General features: G+C 28.7%; 1 protein-coding gene across 1 annotated transcript in view; it reads left to right on the top strand.

Moving 5' to 3' along the window:
* The window catches only part of LOC142332053 (rapamycin-insensitive companion of mTOR-like), a 91197-nt gene that overhangs the window by 60738 nt on the left and 11103 nt on the right, over positions 1–19356 (top strand). The window contains exons 23-28 of the mRNA XM_075378224.1: positions 1246–1389; positions 2599–2717; positions 5398–5587; positions 9523–9650; positions 11572–11730; positions 15510–15719. Coding sequence (XP_075234339.1) covers positions 1246–1389; positions 2599–2717; positions 5398–5587; positions 9523–9650; positions 11572–11730; positions 15510–15719 — 950 coding nt within the window. The remainder of the gene's footprint in view (positions 1–1245; positions 1390–2598; positions 2718–5397; positions 5588–9522; positions 9651–11571; positions 11731–15509; positions 15720–19356) is intronic.

A 19356-nucleotide genomic window follows, 5' to 3' on the forward strand; every position in this document is an offset into this window, starting at 1 on the left:
AGAATGAGTAAAAAATATTTAGAAGAAGCAATGAATGGCATGAATGAAGTCATATGTAAAAATTACCGCATGAAAATAAACAGTAATGAAATTAGTAGAAAATAATGTAGATGTACCACTGAATATAAAAATAGGAAGAGAAAAAGTTATAGTGGTAGAAGAATTTTGTTATTTGGGAAGACGAATTATTGAAGATGGACAAAGCAGGAGCAATATAAAATGTTAAATAGCATAGGTAAAACAAGCTTTCAGTCAGAGAAAAATAATTTGCTTATATCCAAAATTAATTTAAATCTCAAGAAAACATTTTTGAAAGTATATGTTTGGAGCATTATATGGAAGAGAAACTTGGACGATCGGAGTACCTGAGAAGAAAATATTAGAAGCTTTTGAAATGTGGTGCTAAAGGAGAATGTTAAAAGTCAGATGGGTGGGACACCCAAAAGTCAGAAAGTGACAAATGAAGAAGTGTTGTGGCAAATTGATGAAAGAAGTATTTGGAAAAAATATAGTAAGGAAGAGACAAACTTATAGGCCATATATTAAGGCATTCTGAATAGTCACTTTGATAATGGAGGGGCAGGTCGATGGGAAATATTTTGCAGGCAGGCAACATTTGGAATATGTAAACAAATTGTTAGGAATGTAGGATATAGGGGGTATACTTAAATGAAATGACTGGCACTAGATAGGGAATCTTGGAGAGCTGCATCAAACCAGTCAAATGACTGAAGACAAAAAAATAAAAAACTATTCCTCACATTTTAGTATTAAATTAACTATTTGATAATTTATTTTCTTCAATTAGAAGAAAAAAATATAAAAATATTTATCTTAGTTGTACACAACAATCTTTCTTAGTAATTTGATTGTTATTATTCTATATAATATTATACCATTTTTGTATTTACTTTTAATCTACCAAAACATTTATAAAGTAGAAGTCTTATTATCTAAAAGAAAGTTATTTAACACAGTATTGTTTAACTTATCTGGTTTATGAGAACTGATTTAAATGTAGCATTAACTTCCAGAATATTATCTATACGTCATCCCTTTTATTTCCCATGATTGTACATTTTGAGATGTTCCATTGGTATGGAATCATCAGGATGTAAAAAGATTCAATTTCTTATCTTGCACAGCAAAATCTTATTTTCCCTTTAGAATTCAAGATGTTTATTTATTATTGACTGACAGTTTATGATTTCATTAAAAACATTCATTTGTGTATATTTCCTTTAGGGCAGTAGGAGATGTAACTCGAAAAAGTCGATCAGATAGTTGTACAACCGGCAGTAGTAGCGGTGGTATTTCTAATATAAGTGGTGTTAGTTTAAATGATTCATCAAGCATATCTGCTGGTAAACATCATAATTCAGTTATCAGGTCAGTTGCATTTATTTTTTAGTGACTTTTTCATTTGTAATACTTAATTTTTATAAAAATTTGAAAATATTCTTATTGAAAATTAAATTAAAAGCAGTTTCATTGTAAATATTAATTATTGGACAATAAACAGTTTGAATTTAAAAATATCTTAAATTGTTATTTTCAATATTATATATTATATTTGCAAAATGTTATATATAAAGAATGATATTCCCTTAATTTTAATTTTAATCCATTTTAACTATTTCAAAACATGCTAAAAAGTAGTCTTTCAGAATTGTAATTAGACTTTTCTAAAGTTTTTCTGAAACAACTGAAAAGCACAGAAAAGTTTTTAGTTTTGTTTGTGTTACGCGTATTTAGATTCGGCAGCTTTTATTGTTAATATGTTTTACATCCATAATAATCAACAGGAGATATATTATGTAGTAGAAATATCATTTATATTTATTTTGATTCCTAAAATATTACTTCTGAATTTATAAGGTAACATTTTGTTTGCATCCATATCTGTATTTTATGTTTATGATTTGAAAATTAAAAGTATAAACTAATCAATAAAAATCACATTTATTATGATAATTCTTGAAATTTATTGTCATAATGATTTTGAAAATTACTCTCTCTACTCCTCCCCCCAAAAAAAACCATAAAATTACACACACTGTTTACACTTATATTGTTAGAACAACCCTAAGTCATGATTTAATAACAAATTTTATCTAATTTATTTTTTTATGATAAATATAGAAAAAGTCAATATGTATTAAAAAACAGAATGCTTTCAAATTTTATAAATTACCTTAAATTTATATTTATTTAAATAAATTTAAGTGTAAAAATAAGCTATCATTTAGTTAAAATAGATTGTGAGTTGTGAGGAAAACATATTACTACAGCAGCAAAGTTTGCCAGTAGGGGCGAAAAGGTTAAATAGAATTGTTATTAATTCTGTAGAGAAAAATTTTTATTTTGTACTGAAATAAGCAAAAAAATGATCATATATTAAAAATTTGGTTACGTATTGATTTTTAGTGTTTAATTATTGAAATTAAGCAGGTTTTAATTTATTCACTTCTTTTATTGCTTGCTATAAATAGAGAGTAGACTGCTATAATTTATTGTTTGTAGGTATTTATATATCTGCATTTGTAATTGAAGAAAAAATTATACATTTATTTGTTTTATTTTGTATGTTTGTTTTAGTGATAGAGTTCAGACATTGAGCCCCATACCAAGTGCTGGCTCATTATCAACAGTGAAATCATCTGGCCATGGACAAGTTCGCAAATCTAGTTTTACTGCTAATGTATCAAAAAGAAAAAGTTAGTATTTCATTTGATTTATTTAACCTATAAATTCAGTTACTAAGAATTATATTACGTATTGTAGTAAGTTTAATTTTACCTTATCCTAACTTAATTATCACATCTTTTATTTAATTTTTTGATCTAAGTTAATATTGAGGATTATACACTTTTCCCCTGTCAACTGTTTAAATCCTAAATATGTTTTATGAATCTATCAGATATGATTATAGTTGTTTTCTGAAATTCAAAGATTGCACCAGCAAAAAACTAGTGTACAGGGTTGGTGGTTGCAACTTATAGATGCTGGCAAGTAAGCATGCTTATTTTTATCATTATATTTTCCTTTATAATGTGCTTTTTTCTGGACATAACTACTTTTGGCCAAATAATCCATATGAAATTTGTGAACTGGTAGTTACTGATGATCAGATCACAACAAAACATAGGTCTCTAATACTGGTAACCACAACATCAAACAGTAAATTGAATATCAGTGCTTTCAATCGTAATTTTATTAAGAATTACAACTGTCATAGGATGTCCGTTCTGCAAGTATCATTGCAAAGTATAGACTGAAGTCAATTTCTGGACTCCTCTATTAGAATTATCCTGCTCCTTCTAACATCATTAGGTGAAAAGAAAACTGAAATCGCCTTAGGAAATTCATCTGGTTGCACAGGTAATTTCAAAATACATGCATGTTCATATTAATCCAAATAAATTGATGTTTAATGATCACATATAAATATGATCTTGTAAGATATCAGTTTGTCATGTAGAGATGATATTAATTGTTAATAACAACAAATTAGATGTGATATATAACTCATACAAGTACCTTAACTCACATCAACATGGCATCGGTCATATAACCTCTCTACCAAACTAACAGTCTGTTAGTCTGACTTTTACATAACAATCCTTATCCTCTCTACCACATATCAGTAACCATTCATTACTTAAAATATTAACCTGTTAATAAAAAATTTGCCCAAATAGCCCTAAGCTGCCCTACTAAATGTTTCTACTATTAAAATTTGTTTTAGTTGTGAATTAGTGCATCTAAAGTTTTATGGATTTTACTTTTAGTTTATTTTGTATTATTGTTTTGTTTTAAAGTTTGTTTCTGCAAAGTAATGAAACAGTATATTTACATATGGCAGTTTTAATTAAAAGCTATTCATGTGGCTGCAGAAAAAATGATTAGGGAAGCAATGCTTCATATATTAAGCAGAAAAGTTAACAAAAGCTGAAACTTCTATACATCATAAATCATTTAAGGTATCTAAACATAGAAGGTAATCATATTAAAACATTAATGAATTTGTTATATTTTTGAATAAAGATGACTTTCGTATATTTTTATATCAAATGATTTAGATTTTAGCATGAGTATTGATGTACAATACCATATTATACATGAATATGAATATTATTGTAACTATCCTTTATATCACTCTCTACTGATTTATGTAGATAAAATGATAATTTTTGCAGATTTATAGTTTATTTTAAAAGAAAAAATGATACCATTAGCTGGAAATTCTGATTAAAAGTCAATCTGCATTAAAAGTGTTTATAGAACTCTTTTTATCATTTATCATTTAACTTTTCTTAAAATTATAAAAACAAGTCAGGCTGAAGATATTACTGAATGGTGACAATAATACAAGTAAAAAACTTTTTAAAATATAAGTTAAAAAAAAACACACAAGAAACTCGCATGATACCATAAGAAGACATTATCACTATGGCTAATCAAGATCAAAATTTTCAACAGAAAAATCATGAAAGGAGATATTTTTTTGTACAATCCACACTCTAAAATACTTTTTGTCAGAATAGAAATTAATATCATCTAGAGATTCATAGAAATTTCTTTTAGAAAGGTGTAAAGGAAAAGTTATATTGCAATTTTTTTTTTTATTTACATTGATATTGTTCACTACAGATTTAATTATGATGAGCTGACAGTGAACAAGAAAATACATGTCTTTATCCCTCATCATTTACAGTATAAAGTGAGAAGGAAAGAGTCCTGAAAAATGGGAAACAAATAATTGGGATTCTTTTGTTTGATGCGTTGGCTCATTGATCAAAGAGTACCTGGCATGACATAATGTAAAATTCTAGAGCATCTACCATTCTCTTTTGGGTTGGCACCAGTTGATTTTTACTCATTTCTTCAGTTGAAAAACTCTCTGAAGGGGAAAGTTATTAGAATGCCAGTGACTTGATGGCCAAATGCAATGAAGATGAGAATGCTGTCTCAAAATGGGTTCCAGGCATGTTTTCAAAAACTTTATAGATGTTGATAAAAGTGTGTAGCTGCCAAAGAAATAACTCTTTTGAAGGAAGTGTACTCTAAAATATTTTTATGTAAGCAGTTTTTGAAAAATAAACCAATTTTGGAAACTTTTTAAACCTACCTTATATATTTTCAATAAAAGTAAATGTAGTTTGATTTTGTTAATGAAAATTAAGGATTAAAATGTTTAAAAATTGTAAGAATTCGTATTGAATAGTTCACTTTTTTTTATTACTCTTATCAATTATTTTTTATGTTTGTAAAATCTTGTGGTCCTAAAGGAAATATTAAATTAAAACCAGTGGCATGCTAACTGTTTATGGTTTTAAAAATTATTTTCCCTATTTAATTTGTAAATATTTGAATTTATAGAAGTATTTTTGTCAGGTAATTCTCGGCTAAGTCACCAGGATGCATTGGGTTACGCTACTCTGAGAATACTTCATAGAGGTCGTAGACCATTACCTGCTACAGTACCAGCATTATCTCCCCTTTCTCCTATTGAATTAATTGCTTTTCAGGATCTTCGACAAATGTCTCCTTTAGTACGCCCTAGACATTCTGTTAATAAGCCATTGTGAGTATTTTTTTAAATAATTCATTCTTTGTGTATGTGTGTATGTGTGCATGTTAGGAAATAGCAAAAAGAATTGTTGGTATTTGTAAAAAGTTATCGTCTTTTATATTTGTATATATAAACATTTTGTAGTTAGGAGTCCAAATCTTGATTTGGACTCAAAAATTCACAAAATTTTATTTTAATTTAGATATACAATATGATATAACCTTTTTTTATTACAGCAAATATATCGTGTCCAGGTGAAAACATGAAAGCATTTTTTGCCCACAAAAAAACTACCAAAAAAAATTCTGAAATCCTCAATTCACATAACCTCAACCGAATAGACAAATTATTATATATATAAATTGAAGAGTAGTCTGCACTATTATCATTTAAAATGGTTCTGCAAGGTAAAAAACTTATGGTATTTTTCTTCCAGATGAAATAAGCACATCTATCTATTACATTTGAACTGCTTATTTATTTTAATTTTTTAATTAGTAAAACGAAAGTTTATGGTAGAAATAGAAGAGGCATAATGTGGAATTGTGAATTTATAATAGTGTATAGTAATTTAATGAATCCCAAACTGGTTCTTATTGTTTGCCTTTTCTATTTTGCTATATAAATATTTGGTTGCATGATAACCCCTAAAGAACCAAACATTACGTTAACAGAGACAATTTGGAATAAATGGTTTTCAAAACACTTTGTAAAAGTTTGCTGAATTTTCACCTGAAGTTAATTATAATTAATTTAGTTTCTAAATTTATAATCATATGAAGTTTAATACTGCATACCTTTCTTAGCTTCATTTTTTTATCATATGTTGACGTGTTTCGGAATCACTCCATTGTCAAAACTTATTCAGTACAATAAGTTTAATGCATCGACAAATGGAAAAAGGATGAAGCTAAAAAAGGTAGGCAGTACTAAACAATGAAACTATAGTGATCTTAGCAGAACCATTAATATTAATTATTATCTTAACAACTATATAAGTTATTAATGGATACAAGAACTACATTTAAACTACAAACTAATACTCCCAAAAGATTTATACTAATCTAATGTAATTAAAAATGCATTTGTGTGTATAATTTTTAATTCTACAATTTAGACTTATGAATTTTAATTAGTTAATTACCTATTTAATGTATTTTTAGAGCATTACAGTTTTCTTAATTAATAAGTTATGTTTAAGAGAAAAAAAATTCTCTCCCTGTATTTATGAATTTACACTCTAATCTACAGTCTTATAAGTTTTTTTTTTTTTAAATCCAGCTGAACGTATAACAAAACAATACGAAAACATTCCTGTAAAAGCAATTTGTAGAGGATTCTTATAGTAATTGTTAATTACTCTAATTATTAATTTAAAAACAATTTTAACTTGTATAAAAGATAAATATTTATGAAGTTATTTAATATAAGAATATGATTGTAATTGGTATAAAATAGATGTGTGATACTATGTAATGTAATAATTATTGTAAAAAATACAAGTTCTCATTCTGAATAAGTGTACTGAATTCATTTTTTTTTTTTTTTTTGTCTTCAGTCATTTGACTGGTTTGATGCAGCTCTCCAAGATTCCCTATCTAGTGCTAGTCGTTTCATTTCAGTATACCCTCTACATCCTACATCCCTAACAATTTGTTTTACATATTCCAAACGTGGCCTGCCTACACAATTTTTCCCTTCTACCTGTCCTTCCAAAATTAAAGCGACTATTCCAGGATGCCTTAGTATGTGACCTATAAGTCTGTCTCTTCTTTTAACTATATTTTTCCAAATGCTTCTTTCTTCATCTATTTGCCGCAATACCTCCTCATTTGTCACTTTATCCACCCATCTGATTTTTAACATTCTCCTATAGCACCACATTTCAAAAGCTTCTAACCTTTTCTTCTCAGATACTCCGATTGTCCAAGTTTCACTTCCATATAAAGCGACACTCCAAACATACACTTTCAAAAATCTTTTCCTGACATTTAAATTAATTTTTGATGTAAACAACTTATATTTCTTACTGAAAGCTCGTTTAGCTTGTGCTATTCGGCATTTTATATCGCTCCTGCTTCGTCCATCTTTAGTAATTCTACTTCCCAAATAACAAAATTCTTCTACCTCCATAATCTTTTCTCCTCCTATTTTCACATTCAGTGGTCCATCTTTGTTATTTCTACTACATTTCATTACTTTTGTTTTGTTCTTGTTTATTTTCATGCGATAGTTCTTGCGTAGGACTTCATCTATGCCGTTCATTGTTTCTTCTAAATCCTTTTTATTCTCGGCTAGAATTACTATATCATCAGCAAATCGTAGCATCTTTATCTTTTCACCTTGTACTGTTACTCCGAATCTAAATTGTTCTTTAACATCATTAACTGCTAGTTCCATGTAAAGATTAAAAAGTAACGGAGATAGAGAACATCCTTGTCGGACTCCCTTTCTTATTATGGCTTCTTTCTTATGTTCTTCAATTGCTACTGTTGCTGTTTGGTTCCTGTACATGTTAGCAATTGTTCTTCTATCTCTGTATTTGAACCCTAATTTTTTTAAAATGCTGAACATTTTATTCCAGTCTACGTTATCGAATGCCTTTTCTAGGTCTATAAACGCCAAGTATGTTGGTTTGTTTTTCTTTACTGAATTCATTAAGACTATAGAATCGATTATGAACATGAAGATAGAATTGAATATGTGCTCAGCCACAAAACAATAATATTGTATTATTGTATGAATCCAAATTATGTAACATTAAATGCAGAAATGTTTTATACACGATTAAGGTGTCTGTGCCAAAATAAAGATCACTTATTTTTTTAACGTAATCTCTTTTCAAGTTTATACACAGTTTATTGATAGTAAAGTATTTCAATTCCACCATTTTAATGTGGCTTATGTAAGTTTTCTGAATATGCTAATGATTTGGCAATAACTTCATTTCTTGTAGCTCTCTTTTCAGGTAGTAAATTCTTTATTTTTGGGAACAGATAATAGTTCAAAGGTGCTAGGTCCGGCAAATAGGAGAAATCAGAAGAATTTTGTTACAAAATCAATTTTGCTATTGCAGTCACAGAAGAGTGAGCTGGAGCATTACCTTGGTAAAAAAGAATTTTCCTTTTTGTCAAATTTTATCATTTTTTTCTTTATTTTCTTATTTAGATAGTTCAGCAAAGGATGGATAATACTGTCCAGTCATCATTTTACTCTCCACCAGACAATTTCTCTCTCTTTCTGTTTACCTGTTTCTTTCTCTCTTTCTGTGTTTTTCTCTTGTTCAATTAAGATCATGTCATGAGCAATCGTTAAGGTAATTGATATCACGTTTCCTGCTAGTGGAACAGCTTCCATCTTCTTTGGAGTAAGTTCCTTGACTGTAACTCATTGTATTGGCTGCTCTTTGGTTTTAGGGTTCCATTTAAAATATGATGCATCTATTTATTTTATATGCCTGTTTTTTTAGTTATCTCATGTATTTTCAAGTTTATATCCTCCATCTCCATTTCAGTAGTTTCTGCAGTTGCAACCTCAACAGGTTCTTGATATTTACCTTTATTTGTGCTCATATCAGCTTTCCAATAATAGCCAAACCATTTGTAAAATGTTTCCTAATCAACTAATCATTGAGCTGACTCGCCATAATTATTATTATTATTATTATTATATTATCCAGATTGGCTTATTTTCTGTGATGTTTTGCCTTTCAAAAAGTAATGTTTGGTCACTGCACAAAACTCTTTTTTACCCATTTTTCCCTAATCTCTTTATTTGATTAGCTTAAACAGCTACTAACAACAGAATATAATGAACGTATCCTATGGAAACTTGATGTGCCCCTAATAGAGATGGGGGAAACTAATGACCTTAATGTTAAGATCTCTTTACTTGTCAAACATCCCTTGTATATGTATTCTTTTTTTATGCATTTATTTTTTCTTCAGGATGTCTGAGTTTGAAGCTCATAGTGTAAAGCTAAGTCATCTATTAAGTGAAGTTGGAGTACCTCCTACTCTTCCATATCAAAGCAGCCATAGTTGTATCACTTGTCCATCAGGTCTACCGACTCCAGGTAAATAATTATGTATAAACAGCTTTTTCTCTGTTTTATCAATGAAATGTATAGCAATGATTCTGTTGCGGCTATCACTTCGTCTGGAAAAATAGCTGTAAGATATTCCATAGCAGAGTTATGGCAGTACAGTTGTTGACGCATTTTGTAATCATCAGAGGCAATACAGGATTCCTGAAAGAAAGCCCAAAGTGCTCAGCTGCAAAGGACATAACCTGGCCATTTGCAATTTCTGAAGCAGCCGATATCACTTTTCCACTGTGGTTTCTGTGTTACATTTTCCTTACAAAGTTGGACTTCATTGTTGAGAAAACAAATGTCTTTTATTTCTTAGATTGTTAGTACTGTTGACAACTTTTACATTTGGAATTATGTTTTCTTGATAAATGATGTTCCTGAAAAATTTACCTTTTCTTGACTTGCTCTCTCTGGTAATTAAATCATTCATTTTATCAGGAAGCAAATGAATATTCTGAATAATTCAAATTCTTAGAAATTTTATAACATTGATATCCAAATTTGAAATTCTGCCCTGGTTCTGTTGATTTGGTATTTGATTTCTAAACTGTCTACTCAAACATTTTGTCATTGGCTTAAAATGCATGAAATTCTTTGGTCCTAGTTTCAGTGATAATCACAAAAACCATTTGTAATTCACTGATTACATAGACTTATATTTAACAAGGAAGGGCATTCTATGAGAGATATTCAGATATAAACCAGAATTTGTTTACATAGTTTCCTTCAGCAGAAATTAATTTTCTCCATCAGAAAATACCCAGCTTCCTGATCCCCTCATCAAGAAAATAGGAAGGCTGCCCCAACAACCAATTGCGCACGTAATCTTCAACTGCAACATCATCTTTAAATCTTTCCCCTCCTGAAGCTTCTTTCAGCAAACCTAATACGTGGAACAAAACAAATTTCAGAAGATTTGACCCCATCATTGATGAGAAATCTGAGTATAATTCATTGCTCAACAGATGATGATACTTCCTGCTCAAACATTCTGCTACTGATGTGGGAACATGACCTTTGAATGTGGCTGGCTGGTTGTTCCCCGCCACACATATTCATCTGTACCAGCAGCACTCCACCACAATACTGCTTTCAGTCCGCATGGAAAAATTCAAGTTTATACTTGAATGACCTTCATTACCCAGAAACGAACTCTAAAAAAGTTCTTTAAAATATTTTTGACAAAAGTCATTTAACTTTTCATATGTTTAAGTTATTATCTACCAAAATATTTTGCTAAAGGAATAGAACATTAATTTGAAATGAAAAAAAATATATATTAACTGGAGTAAGTCAGAGGACAATAAATAGTACTTGCTTGTTATTGTACTGCCACTTTTTTTCACTTCTTTTGATGCAACTTCTTCAGATTTCATGAGAAAATGATTAGTAACATTTATTTACAGTAGAAAGAGTACATTTTTTAATGAAAAATAAAAATTACAAACACTTTAAATTATGTTTACTCCCGTGTACTGATAAATTGTATGTATATCAACATAACCTATGCTCACCAACCTCATCTAATTAATGTTAAATATCATTTAATCTGCATATTTAGCAACGTGTGCAAGCATAGGTTATGTCTGGTTAGGTTTTTATGATATATACATACAATTCATCAATACATGGAGTTGTATTCTAAACAAACAACTTATGTTTCCTGTAAAATTTAAGGAAGGACCTGCAGCATAAAAATTTCTGTTATTTTGACATATGAAACTGCCATTTTTGTAATGTGAAATTCTGTTTTCAATTATGAAATAAGAATCTATTTTTGTATTAATTTTGCCAAGAGAGTTATATTTTTTTTTTTTTTCATAAATAAAGAATCTTTATTAAAACTTCTCTTGAAATATATTAAAATATTCAGATTTTTAATTTTATTTTTGTTAACCTACAGATGATGATACTGCATGGAGCGGTCCTTGTTATATGGGAATTTGTTTACCTCAGAGGTTGGCAGAATTGTTTCCAGATGATGATGAAGAACCACGTTTACCTAGAACAGCTGCAAAAGAAACATACAATAGACAAATGACAGATTCTAATATCGATCCTGGTATTAATTTTTTTCTTTTATTCATTTTTTCCTGCATGTATGCATTCAGTAATATTTAAAGAAGGTATTACTGGTTTTTTCCCATTATAGTTCACTGATGTACTGCTTGTTTTGGTAAATGTGGTCTGTTTACACTGCAATTCTATGCGCAATATGGTGCAGATTGCTATATATCAGTTAATTCTCTGTTATTTATAATACTTTAAATGTTAAAATATTTTTGCAATTATTTACATTTTATCTACTTTATTATATTTTAAACAAGTTTTAAATCTGTTAAAAATGAAAAAAAAACATGATAGCCAAAAAAAATAGGGTGTCTGATCATTAGGACAGTACTATGATCAGTGCAGATCATTACACAACAGTGTAATATAGAAGTGCGAAACCCCTAAATTTTGGACCATTGCTGTTAGATCCATGAAGGCTTTATGCCGATATGACTTTGTTAAAATATTTAACTTGGTTAAATGCCACCTGGTATAAACTTCCTGTTGCCTGTATCTTGGAAGTGACATTGTTCATTTCATTGAATATATTGATCTTGCTGTGTTATTTGTATGTAGTGTATTTTTTTTTTAAATTTATTTTATATATATATATATATACATACACACACACATTTATATGACACTCCCAGAAACAAGAATTCCAATGCAGGGTCATATATCTAAACCGGTTGAGCCGTTGAACTGCTTTGGTGAAACAAACATACATACAAACACCCTCAAATACATTACACTCGTATTTGGGCAGTCGTGTAATAAATATTAGTCAAGTGTCGTTAGTGAATACATGGTGTGTTCAAAAAGTTCAACTCTTGAACTTGAAAAAAAATACTTTTAGCTTTTAGTTTCCAATCTAATCTCCTTTGAAATTCCCTTGTGACCCAATTTTTGTTAACCCAGCAGTTCCACCGCTGCGGGAAATAGTTTTGTAGTCTTCTTCTGGAATGGCTTCCAGCTATTCTGTCTCTTTCATTATAATATTATCCTGGCTGTCAAATAGTGAGTGCTTTCAATGGCATCTTTAACTTCTTAATTATCAAAAAGATGATGATTTACCATTATCAACCTGCTCTTATTGTTAATGACATTTCGATTTTGGCACGTTGATGGCCAACTGTTACATCGGACATTCTAAATGAAATTTGACAGTTTTTAAAATTGTTATAACAGCTTTAATTTGTATATCTGCTAATAGTTTCATCCCTCAAAAGCCTCTTAATTTTATAAATTGTTTCACTTTGAGTATCATCAATTTTTTGACAGTGTTTAATGTAGTAAGGTTCAATTTTTGTCTATCATTACTGACAAAATAAAGTTGTGATTCATTGTAATTATATATGCATTAGCTGCTAGACTAAAATTGATACACTCTATGAGGTTATAAAAAAAAAAAACATGCATGTGTTCTAGATACTAGGGCTGTGCTCTATCAAGTTTTATCAGTCGCACTCAAATACTTTTTGAGATAAGAAAATGTTAGATACTTATTGATCAAACCTCATCATTAAATTTTTATAACGATTCATATAAAATGCTTGTAATCTAGTAATAACCTACTCCTAAACTGTTATCTGAAGAAAAATACTGAAATTAATTAATGTTATTATAATGAATTAATTATTCAAAGTATAATGAATTTCATACATACTATGTAATTGAGCTTCCTTCTCACATCATATGATCTAAATAAATTAATGTTTAGATAATCAGTTACTTTTCAGATAATGGTTACATTTTATAATTTACAACTAAATAATAAAAAGTACTGATAAAACAAAATTTATATGACCTTATTACTGAAATAAAAACCTTACAATATACAGTAGAGGGTGATTCTGTAGAATGTAACAAACTTTCAGGACAGGTACTTCTGTTGAAAATAAGGAAAAACGTTCATATAAAAGCTTTGTTAGTGATTATTGGCTGATGAAAGATTTCCCCCTGATTTTTGTGCCTTCAGAGAATTAAGCCAGACAATAATTCCTGGGAGTCAAATTAACGGGTAAATTTAGTTTTTTTATATGAAATCTGACTTGTTTGGCATAAAATAACTTTGTTAAATGACTAATAAACAGATTAAAGTTTTAAAACAAAACTTGTAAAGAATTTGATTCTGATTAAGTAATATGAATAAAGTCAACAAAAAATAAATACAAACATAAAGATTTCAAAATTTGTTAAAAACAAAGCGTATCAAACTTGACAGATTTTTAAACCAGGTATTAAAGGAAACAAAAATGTTCAATATTACAAAAGAAAAGAATTAAATAATTAAGAAAAATAACAGTTACAAACAAACAATAAAATCAAATTACAAACAGTTTATTTAACCTACAAACAGCAATTTATTAAAAATAAACTGCAGGTAGTAATAAACTGTTCATATCAGCAGGTCTTTGTCAGATGAGCTTGGAGGCCAGTTAATAGACATGTCACATACAATACACTCATTTAAAAAAGTTGTGTTTAAGTGTTGTCTAACTGCTAGAGAAAAGTGAAATTGTCCCATCTTGCTGGAGAATTATTTGCCTTCTTGTTATTAGAGGAATATCTTCCAATAGATCTAGAAATTTATTCTGAAAAAAAGTTTTAAACTATGAAGCACTTGCAACATTCTCATTGAAAAAATGTTCTCAATATTTTGTCGACTATACACCAAATGTTTATGTGGAACCAGTCTTGGTATCAGTTTTGACAGTGAAAAATTTGGTTTTACTATTGTGTCAGTAATTGTTATCTTTCTAAAATATTTAATTCTTTTGTTTTGTAATATTGAACATTTTGTTTTCTTCAATATTTAGTTAAAATCTGCTTCATTTTCATATGTTTTGTTTTTAATAAACTTCAAAATAAAACGTTTGTCTTTAGTTTCAGAATAAAATTCCCTACCAGTTGTGATTATATGTTTATTATCCATTTAACAAACTTATTTTACACCAGACATAAAATAGTGTGTCTTTTTACCCCTATTTTTTATCTAAGATTTCTCAAACACTACAAAAAATACAGTTCTGGACAGATTTTTTTTTTAATTTTCAGGTCAGATTTTATATAAAACCACTAAATTTACCTTTTAAACAGGGTCACAAGAATTACAGTCTGCTTTAATTTTACAAAAGGCACAGTGATCGCGATCCCTAATCTTTCGCTAGCTAGCACTCACTAACAGAGCATTTTCGAACCTATATTTATATGAACTTTTTTTCTTTATTTTCACCAGTAGAACTTATTCTAAAAACTTGTTGCATTCTTCATGAATCACCTGTATATATTCATACAGAGAATGGTTTGATTACAGCAGATATAACCTTACACTGAAAAATCAGTTATGATTTATTACATTTTTTTTTTATTACACAAAATTTCATCATATTTCTCTGGTAAATGGCTTTAGGATCATATAACCGGCAATATTAATCAAAGTTAGCAATAATTGTGTGTTTTTGTAAGGTGACATATCATATGAATATTTTTAGAAAGGTTATATTACTTTATTTATTTAGTTTATCATGTAATTAAATTAGTTATTGCATCTTGAAATTGAATGAAAATCAAGAAGAGATTTGATACATTTTGAAATTCTAGTATAAAAATGGAAAAATGTGACCAGGCTGTTAAAAAAATGTGTAATGTTTATATGCGTCATACAGTAACAGTATCTATGCCACAAAGCTGGTTCAAATGTTTTCCATCAGGAAATTTTGATGTCAATTTTTCATTTATTAATCTTTTTTTTTTAATTTTGTTATAAATAAATTTTATTGTTTTTAGGTGTTGAAAATATTAGTTCTGCTGAATCAGAAACAGATACTGGTACTGATACTGGAGGGTGCGGCGTTATCAATGTACCGATGGAAGTACCAATCAAACGGCGACATAATCGCAATAGTTGTCTTTTATGTTCTGGTGGTAATCGTAATAATCAAAGAGTAAGTAGATGGAGAAAAGTATCTGCGAGCTCTTCGCATCGTACTAGAACAGGTAAAATACTAAGTTAAATTTTTCAACATTTATTCAGTTTTTTCCAATTCTTCTTTTACCTGCATTATCCATTTCATCTTCAGCCTTTTCATTATAACTAATGAAAAAGCTTTCTTTGGTAACCTTAATTATATTGTTCTAACATGTATTTGAAGCATTGCAGTTTTAATCATCTTCTCTGTAACAACATCTGACTTTAATCCTGTTTTTCTATTATATTCCTTACAGCTCTCTTTGTTATACTAAAATGATCTTGAAGTTCACAGTTACTGTAATTTCCATTCTACTCTTACTCTTTCTTTACTCCATCTTTTTCTTGTTGCATATGTATGTATCAAAACAAAAAGGATTTTACAATTTTCAGGTTGTCTTTAGGCTATGTTAGATTTATTATGTTTTGAAAATCACTTGTAGCCTAAATTCTTGTATTCATCTTCTTTCGTGTTCTTATTTTCTGAGAATGGTAGTCCTCAAATATTTGAATGCTGAATCTTTCTTATCTACATGGTACTGTTTTATATTAATCTGTAGTTTTCAAATTTATCTCTTCCATTCGTAGCAGAACCAATTTCTTTCCATATTTGCTTAAGTTAGAAATGTATAAAAATAAGAAAATAAAATCCCCACCATTAGCAGTATGTGTTTGTTATTCTAGGGTAGAATTACTGTTTTTCAGGATTTATTCACACAGATTGCTTCTTTTTGTTTTTTTAAGAGTTATAAAATCTAATAAAGTAAAATAAAATTTTTTAAACACCCTAACCAGAATTTGTTTTCATTCAAAGCTCTGTCCCTTTCAAAATTTTAAATATGCTTTTCATGTAAAGTTGTTTCAAATAATTTATTTTTTTCTTTATTAATTAAAGAACTGCGAATATACAAATCAGTAAAAACCATATTTTTACCAAGAAGAGGGCAAAACTTTATTTTTCACGGTTCCAAAAAAACTTCCTTTTGTATCATTAAAAACTATACAATACAATTTACAATTTCTTAATTGTTAATTGCTAATATTTTTTCAAATTATTATAGATGGAGGTTACACCAGTTTTATTTTTGGTGCAGATTGTTATGTCTTGAACAAATAAACAATTTTTTTTCACAAATACAATCAAACTTCTGGGTAGTAAATTATTTAGCGTGTAAAGGAAATATCTGTTATTTCAGTTTTTTTTTTTAATTTTTCATGGCTGTAATAACTTTTTCCATATTTTTCTGGTGTTAAAAGCAAAAGGCCAACATATGTAATTTAGTGCCTTTGTTATGAATGAAAGAGGGAAAAAAATTACTGTTTGTATGTATAATACAAATTTGCCAATTACCTTCAGCAAGTGCATTGTATTCATTTTTCATCCTCCCAAAATTTTTTGTATTTTTAACAAACATTCCCAATTTATTTATTTTAAAAAAATATTCACTTTGGTTATTTCTGTAGCTTAATTTTCTTTATTGATAGAACCAGATGTTTATCATTAGCCGCAATTAATCATTTCAATATAGTTTCATCAATGTCTTGATGTACATATTCACACAAGATTTGATGCACTCTGTTAGAATTTGCATTACTAGTCTTTTTTAATTTACTTTTTTTTCTTTTTTTTTTATAGAATTGTGTTGAGAAACTTTGTGAGTATTTCAGAATGAGTTCTAATCTTCTCTCTTTCTTTTTTGATTTCTATTATGATTTGCAATCATTCATTTAAACTTGGACACTTCCACTTAGAATTTCCACTAGAAAAAGCGTAATAAAAAATGCAATTCAGCAATCGCTATATTAATGGAGATTATACCACTAAAAATTAAATAAATAAACAGACATCATTACACTAAAATGATAATATTGATGTTTTCTAAAAGGATTGCAGTATTCTACAAGTAGAATTTTAATGGAACTGTATGATTAATTAACATGTACAGTATGGAAACCTGTGTACAGAAGATTGTTGTTCATCAATGCAGCATGTTTGCTATGACAATTTAATTTTTATGTTTAAGTTGAACTGACCAAATTAGTAATTATGAATAGTTCATTATGTTAATGAATTTGTAATTAAGCGTGATAGCAGTATTACTACAAATTAGTGACAATAATGAAAGTTATAACACTTACTGCTTTAATATTTTGTTTTTTATATGAGCGCTTTCATAGTGATCACTACTTCATCGGATTCAAAATTGTTCATCTAGATTCTTCTAGGAATTTAGATCGACTTAGAAGATGAAACATACTTCTCTATTTTAATTTTTAACATAAAAATTTTTTATTTGAATCTGATGAAGTCGTGATCTCTATGAAAGTGCTCATACAAAAAACAAAATATTAAAGTAGTAAGTATTACAATTTTTATTATTAATAATAATAATAATAATAGTTTACGTTATTGTAGCTTATTATGACTTCCTTTCATTAATGAAATAATATAAGTTGTAAAATGTATTTCCATTAGTTATTAACTTTTTAACACCTTTTTAAATCTTGTATGTAAAACAAAAATTTGTGAATAGAAGAAGTACATTGTTGTAAGAATGGGTCTGAGTTAAAATAGTTTTCTGAAATCATTGTATGAAGAAATCCATCGATTAGAACTTTGTTATAATTTATTGATTGCAAATACTATAAAATGAATTTTTTTATGAAGGAACACTTCTTTATTTATATTGAACACTTCTTCCTTTTTTAAAATAAGACATGGAGAACTTTTCGGTCATAGTTAGGATCGTGCAAGTATTGCTTGGTTATTCTTGTATGTCTGGGTTTATTCTTGTATGTCTGGGTAAACAGATGCAAGTAATCATTTAGATCAGTTTATCAAATAAGAAAATATTTTCTTATAAAAACTGAATGAAATACTGCGATAAGTGGTTTTCTCTTTTGAAGCTAATTTTATTCTGTTAGGAGAGTTACGTAGAAATCAAACAGAACAAACAATATCAGGACTATTTAGTGGATGTATCAAAACTTCCTTCCCTGCCAAGCTCTCTTAATTTTCCAAAAATGTGTATGGACTGGTATTGTTGTGATGGAAAATGATATCTTAAATATCAATCGATTGAGGTTAGAATCGATAGTTAACCTGTGGCAGCAGCTCATAATGAACTCCTTTCTGATCCCAACACACACACACACACATACACACACAAAAAACATTATTTTTCTTGGCCTCAATCCTGGCTTTGCTGCCATTTGCAGAGCATCACCTTGCTTCAACCACGATCTTTCCATACATTTTAACTGTGAGTGATCCATTTTTCATTGTCTGTAATCAGCCTTTTTAAAAATGCTTCAATTTTTTTTCACTTTAGAAATGAATTGCAGATGGAAATTCAGTTCATTAAATTTTTCATTGTTAAATCGTGTGGCATCAAACATCAAGATTTTTTTCGTATCCAGCCTTCTTCAAGTAATTTAAAACTGTTTTGTGGCTGATGTTAAATTTATTACTGATATCCTAACTAATTACTAATTGTCCAGTCTTGCTCAGTTTTATTGCTATTTTCAGTCATCTTCTGACCACTGTAAAGTACAGGATTGACATCAAAATTAACAGATTGAAAACACTTGAACCAGCTTTGTACTGTATGTACTGAGTATATCATGACCATACATATTTCAATTATTTTCAGTAGCCTGAGTCAC

The sequence above is a fragment of the Lycorma delicatula genome, chromosome 11 (genome assembly GCF_047948215.1).
Source record: "Lycorma delicatula isolate Av1 chromosome 11, ASM4794821v1, whole genome shotgun sequence".
NCBI classification, from domain to species: Eukaryota; Metazoa; Arthropoda; class Insecta; order Hemiptera; family Fulgoridae; genus Lycorma; species Lycorma delicatula.